Here is a 6,041-nt window from a genome sequence, read left to right on the forward strand (position 1 = left end):
TTAATTTCTTTATGCTCCCATGGACACGAAAGCAGGAAGAATAGCTCTTTGGCCACCACTCACCTGCAACAGATCAAATGACCTCACCATTCCATTCCTCCTTCATGTCTGTAGGTCATCCTGAAAATTAAAAACACCCAACTCACCAGATCACAGCCCTTCATCCTTGTGCAATTAACCCAGAAACAAAATGGAGCTGGGTTATCTGTTCTGTTGTTGGCTGGCTTTAAATGTTCCATTTATACTGATGAAAATGTAAAGGCACACCTAATGTAAGCAGTACTTAAACATGAAAATTTGTTTACATAAATTGGCAAGAAGTGAAATATACTTTATAAACTGAATCTCTGAACCTTAAAAATGGATTACAACAGTACTTTATACAGTTCTTTTGATTAGGCAGGTTTCCAGTAATATTCTGACAGGTCATTACACATAAAAGCTCTTCAGAGAAAACTTGAGAGGCTTCAAGAAGCCATGTGAGGGGGATCGGGAACACAGAGCCTTCAGAGTGAAGCTGTTACACTGGTGCTTCCCGGCTTCGAACTGAGCAAGGAGCCTGACTGGCAAATGGAGTTCAGTAAAGGCTGCAGTGAGATCTTTCTTCATTGCTTTCCTTGGCTCTTCTTCCCGACAGGAAACATTTCATCACAAGGGGATTCAGTTTTCGGCAGCATATGGCAAGGAAAAAACCATTTTAATATAGGCTGGCACCTCACACAGACTAGCTGATTTCTTACTAAATGACTGGCTCTGGCTCAATGCTGGCAAAAGGCAATGACTTTTTTTTTTGGTACCAGGGATCGAACTCGGGTCCTTGCGCTTAAAGGCAGGTGGCCAAACCACTGAGCTAAATCCCCGGCCCAACAGGCAATGGATCTTAACGTATCCACTGTCCAGTTCTACCTCCAGTTACAGGTAGAAAGCACTGTAATCCATTTCAGTCTGTTATATGGTGAGGAACCCAGGCAGAATTGGGCTCAGAAAAATGCCCTCGTGCAGTTACTAATCAATGCCTGCTCCAAGCCAGAAAAAAACAGCTCTTAATGAACTGCAAACATCCATCAAAAGTCTAACATCCATAAATACAATGCAGAAATCTCCTACAAAAGGGCTTTCAGGGTCCAACACTGACAGGCAGAGGAGCCAAGGTATGGCCCCTTCTGGGTGGACATCTACTCTGTTCTCAAGCTTGCACTGATACCCAAAGAACTATGTGGCTTGTTAGGGTGAGTGTAAACAGCAAATTAGATAATCTCAGACTTCTGCTGAAATAGAAAATTCAAAGCCTCAAGATCTTTCCATCTCATTTTCCTCAGTTGTAAATAGCACAACAAAGGAAAACTGAGGTTTGTATTGACCTCCACCACAAGTGACATCTCTACTTTAGGTTAATTTTTTTTTTTTTTTTTGTACCAGGGATTGAACTCAGATCCTTGTGCTTGCAATGCAGGCAGTGGAACCACTGAGCTAAATGTCTGGCCCTGCTTTAGGTTAATCTTGAGATAGAAAACTAAGCCCCACCTCCAGGAAGACTGCAATGAATTTGGGGCTGAGGATGTAGCTCAGTGGTACAGTGCTTGCTCAGCATAAGCAAGGCTGTCGGCTTGATCCTAACAGCCACCGCCACCACACACACACATACACGCACAAATTAGTCAACCTCTCTTTATAGTCAGTTCAAATTACACAATCTTTCTCCAGGACAAAGGCTCATACAAGCTAAATCCACTCCCCAGGACCTGTTGTAGAAGCACCACCACTCATCCCTGTGCTGAGTGGGGAATCCACTCCTCTAAACCACTGTGGGGTTCAGTTCCCCAGACTCGCTGGTCACCTGCTGGCCCTCAGGCTCATATCTACATCCTGGGGTCCTCGTGTCCCCACTCTGGGAGCTGTGGAGGGAAACTCAAGTGACAATTCCTGTGTTTCTCCCTCCTTCCTTCCTGGCCAGCTTCACAGCTAACACACAGAGAAACATGGTTTTTAGATCACATAGGTCTGCAGTCATGGAAATAGGATAGCAGATATACCTTGGCGTCCATTTGCAGTGTTTCACCATATACAAGGTAGGACACACACTAGAACTGAAAAGAAAACCCAGGCTTTCTGATTTACTAGCAGTGTAATCTTGGGCAATGACACTTCAGCAACAGCACGTGTGGTTCTCACCTAGGTGGGGATTGATCAAATACACATCTGCCTGCCTCTCACCCTCACTCAGAGATACAGAGACGCTGCCTCATCAAGGCTGCTACTGTCCGGGATCCAGCACAACCTACAGGTACAGAAGAATGGGCGGGGCATGGGTTTATACTTGACAAGTGAGAGCTCTAAGGGCAAAGGCTTCATTTCAGCAGCAGCGCCTCCTGCCATTCTTGCAGTGTCAGGAATGGAAGCTAGGGCCCTGAACATGTTAGGCAGAAGCTCCACTACTGAGCCATAACTCTAGCCTCAGAAGTGTCCCCTTAGAGGCCTCTTTTCTCAGGGGAAGATGAGAACAGAGACAGTCAGTATACTGTTCTCCTCTTAGGGGATGGGGAACGAATTTGGATACAAAAAGACCAAAATACTATTATTTCTGATTGTGCACTGGACGCTATTCTTTCCTGCAGGCCCCAGAACCTCAATCAGACGAGGACAAGACATCACAACAACTGCTGGAAAACTGCAGACGACTAGGAGTCATTCTTAAAAAGAGATTTAATTATTTGAATTGCATAAAAGGGGATAGTACATTTGAATCTCTGCTACAGCGCAAACTGCTTTTTGTTGGTGGTGCTTTATTTTATTAAAGACCCACTTGTTCTACCCACCTTCGGGTTTATGGCTATCAAATGTGAGGAAAACGAACATCAGCAACAGAAAAGAGTGTTCTGTCCACCAGGATGCCCTGTCCACTGCAGAACAGACCCCCTTAAAAAGGAAAGGAAGAAAAATGGCTAGGAGCTATCCACAACCAGTGTGATCCAGAGAGTTAGAGGAAGACAGGAAAGGAGACTGGAAAAAGCAGAGGTTGGCTGTTCAAGTTTTCCCTCGACCCATATGCTAAACCTGACCCGCCATGAAGATGAATTTTCCTTTGATTTCCTTCCAACCTCTTGACCCTAAACCAACTTTCCCTGTCAAGTGAAATATGGTAAAGATGTCACTTCCACAAGGAGGTCTGATTCACCAACCTTCTGAAAGAATCTATTGAAGAAGAGAATCGTTTTAGGGGCAGGTTATGGTCTTTGAAAACCAAGAGGTACTTTACTAGTAGGGCCTAGAGTCATATGGCCCACCAAAAAGGGCAGGCTACAAAACAAGACTCCCCTTGTGCTGTGTGCAGGCTGACGGTCACTGCTATTGTGGCTTGGGTGGACAGAAGCCAAGGCAAGCAGCCCTTCTGGATTCGGAAGCACACATGGTGGGGGCAGAAGAAGCTATGATCTAATGGCTCTAAATAACCAGCATTTAGTGTTATATTAGGACCAAGGATTTATTCCACAATATAAACTGCAACATTTGATACAAGCTACCAAAAAAGAGGGGAGGAAGGAATGGGCAGGGAGGAAGCCAAAATACAGCTGTGGCAGTTACTTACAGAGCAGCCTCTTTTCTACATCACTAGTTCATCAGTGACACTAGAAACTAGACATTTGCGTTCTGTACATCAACCAATTGCTAAAGCACCAACACACTGTTCAGAAGTTTGTTTTGTTTTAATTCCAGCCACTGAAACCAACATAGAAGTTATTGCTCAGATAAATAAACCTGGTCTACCAGAAAAAAAGAAAAGTAGATAAACAAACCAAAACCCCAAAAGTGAAAAACCTAAAATTCCCCAATATGGTAACAACAGGGTAAACAAGAGAAAGATTCCTCAATTGAGGATTTACTGGAACTTCTGGTGCCCCTTCTGGGCATTGAAACTGAGTTGGACTCTTATGCCGGTAAAATCCCAGACAGAGGTACAATTTTAATGCTGTACATGAAAAGGTGCGAGCTTCAATGCCTTCCAAATTGGTGGAAACCCCTGCAAAAAACAGTCAGCATTTCAAACCTCAATAACCACAAACAGCTCTTAAAGAAAAAAATACAAAAAGTGTCAAAATTTTTTTTGTTGTTTTTTCTTTTTTTCAAAGAGTTCTGGAAAAATGATCCCATAAGGAATAGAAATAGCACCGTGTACAGGCTGGCTTCAATTCCAGTCCTGTAGCTTTGCTGAGATTTGAGAAAATCATCCTGGTTGGAGTCTTGAATTACATTAAGTGGGGGTGTTTGTTTTGTGTCTACTTTCGGCTCGGTGTGTCCTTCCCAGTACAGCGCACACAGATGTAGTCTTCTTTCTCTGCCATCTCTGGAGAAACACCAACACAGACCTGATGAAACCACTGATTGCAGCTGCCATCACACTGGACCCAGTCCACCTGGTTACAAAGAGCAGGGAGATGGGGTGTTCAGAGGAAAACTGTATTCGAACTCGGACAGGCCAGCCTCACGATACCAACAGCCGAGCCACATGAGTGTAGCTGGCTTACCAGCCAAAGCAACCAAGTCAAAGTCATTCTTCATGTCGTGACTGCTTTGGGGTTAAGACAGTGCTGCTTTGCGACAATAAGCAAAGGGCATTACATCAGCATCCCTCCCACCTTCTTAGTGCTGGGACGGTGAAAGCTGGAGAAGCAAGAGAAGGAAAAAGGGAAGAACAAGAGTTTTCTTCAAGAAAAGGGAGGAGACCCAGGAACGATGGTTAAGAGCAGAGATATCAGTGGGGGTAGGACTGAGCAATCCATTCAGATCAGCTCAAAGCAGACAAGCAGAAGAGAAAGACCCAGCGAGATGAGGTCTAGCTTACAGGGTTTCTGAGTTAAGGGAAAGCACGTCCTCTATGGCCCAAACCTCACTGACCTCATCTCCTTCTGGCTGCAGGCAGCTCGCAGCTGGACAGATGGCATCTTCATCCTCAGAGTCCTCCTGCTCGGAAAAGGATGTGTCTGAGGGCAGGGAATGAGTTTCAGCAGAGCGGACTAACTCATAGCTACGCTCCCTCTCTAATTTGAAATTATTTATGTCCTTGGGGTGGCTCAGTTTTATTTTCTTCTTTTTGGGGGTCCGCATTTTCTTCACTCGACCCCACCGCTCATGGGAGAGGCCTTCTCTGTCCAGGCGTCTCTTCAGTTTCCTCTCAAGACTGTTGATTCCATCTCGCTTTCCCCGGCAGCAGTCACTCTGGATAGAAGATGAGCAAATTCAATTTCAGCCTACAGTCTCCCCACTACCAAAAACTAGTGAAGCTAAAGAAAATGTGTGAAGGAGAAACCAGATGACCTTGCAGGGCACACTGAATGGTGTCCTAAACGCTACGACCACCCCTCCTGGTCCTACAGGATACAGTTTCACTTGAACCACGGTTTTTCCTCACTGAGCTACAAAAGAAACACTGGAAAAAGGAAAAGAAAGATATGATTTGCTTTCAAATTAGCCAGCGAGCACCAGCAGATGAAAGATGCCCAAAGATGCTTCTTTTCACCATGTCCATAGTGAGTGACTTACAGAGTCCCTATCTAGGTGTTTCTGTCACCCTTTGGTTTACAGGCTCCTAATTAAGGCCATATATTCCCACCCCTTATAGGAGTAAAATGCATTAACTGAACATAATCAACAATAGAGCTAAAATATTAGGTATTGTAATGAAAAACAAAATTCTAAATGCCAGTTATCGGCCCTCACAAGATTCTTCCACAAACGTGGCTTCGGTGTTCCTACTACATTTCAACCCTCAGGGGCCTTCAATGACCGCTCGGTCAGTTAGTTCCCTAGGAGGAAGCAGCAGCAATAGCTTTAACTCTGCAATAACTTTAACACAAGATGTTATGAGATATCCTTCAAGTACGTGGTATTCGAAATAGGCATTCTCAATCCTCACATCAGCTATTTAGGTCTGGAGGACTAACAGAAAGCATGTTCAATGGCTGGGGATTCAGCTGAGCCCACCTGGCAAGTGCAAGGTCCTCAGAGTTCAATCCCTGGTACCACCAAAAAAAAAAAAAAAAAAA

The 6,041-nt window shown here is 44.5% G+C and overlaps 1 protein-coding gene across 1 annotated transcript; it reads right to left on the minus strand.

The window, feature by feature from the left end:
* Positions 1 to 1,433: 1,433 nt before the first annotated feature.
* On the minus strand, positions 1,434 to 5,397 carry LOC104876841 (lysine-specific demethylase 5B-like). Its single transcript, XM_010645071.2, has 3 exons — positions 5,314 to 5,397; positions 4,894 to 5,214; positions 1,434 to 4,412 (listed from the first exon to the last, which is right to left on the minus strand). The coding sequence occupies exons 2-3, from the start codon at positions 5,101 to 5,103 to the stop codon at positions 4,275 to 4,277; spliced, it is 348 nt and encodes a 115-aa protein (XP_010643373.1). The 5' UTR covers positions 5,104 to 5,214; positions 5,314 to 5,397; the 3' UTR covers positions 1,434 to 4,274.
* Between the last annotated feature and the right edge of the window lie 644 nt (positions 5,398 to 6,041).

This window comes from Fukomys damarensis, unplaced genomic scaffold, assembly GCF_012274545.1.
Source record: "Fukomys damarensis isolate Sample0158 unplaced genomic scaffold, DMR_v1.0_HiC HiC_scaffold_11, whole genome shotgun sequence".
NCBI lineage: Eukaryota > Metazoa > Chordata > Mammalia > Rodentia > Bathyergidae > Fukomys > Fukomys damarensis.

Excerpts from the sequence above, each read along its gene's own strand:
- LOC104876841 (XM_010645071.2), bottom strand. The coding sequence starts at position 5,103 with ATGCGGACCCCCAAAAAGAAGAAAATAAAACTGAGCCACCCCAAGGAC. Across the intron at positions 4,413-4,893 it reads TGCAGCCAGAAGGAGATGAG|GTGGACTGGGTCCAGTGTGA; the intron begins GTCAGTGAGGTT and ends CTTTGTAACCAG.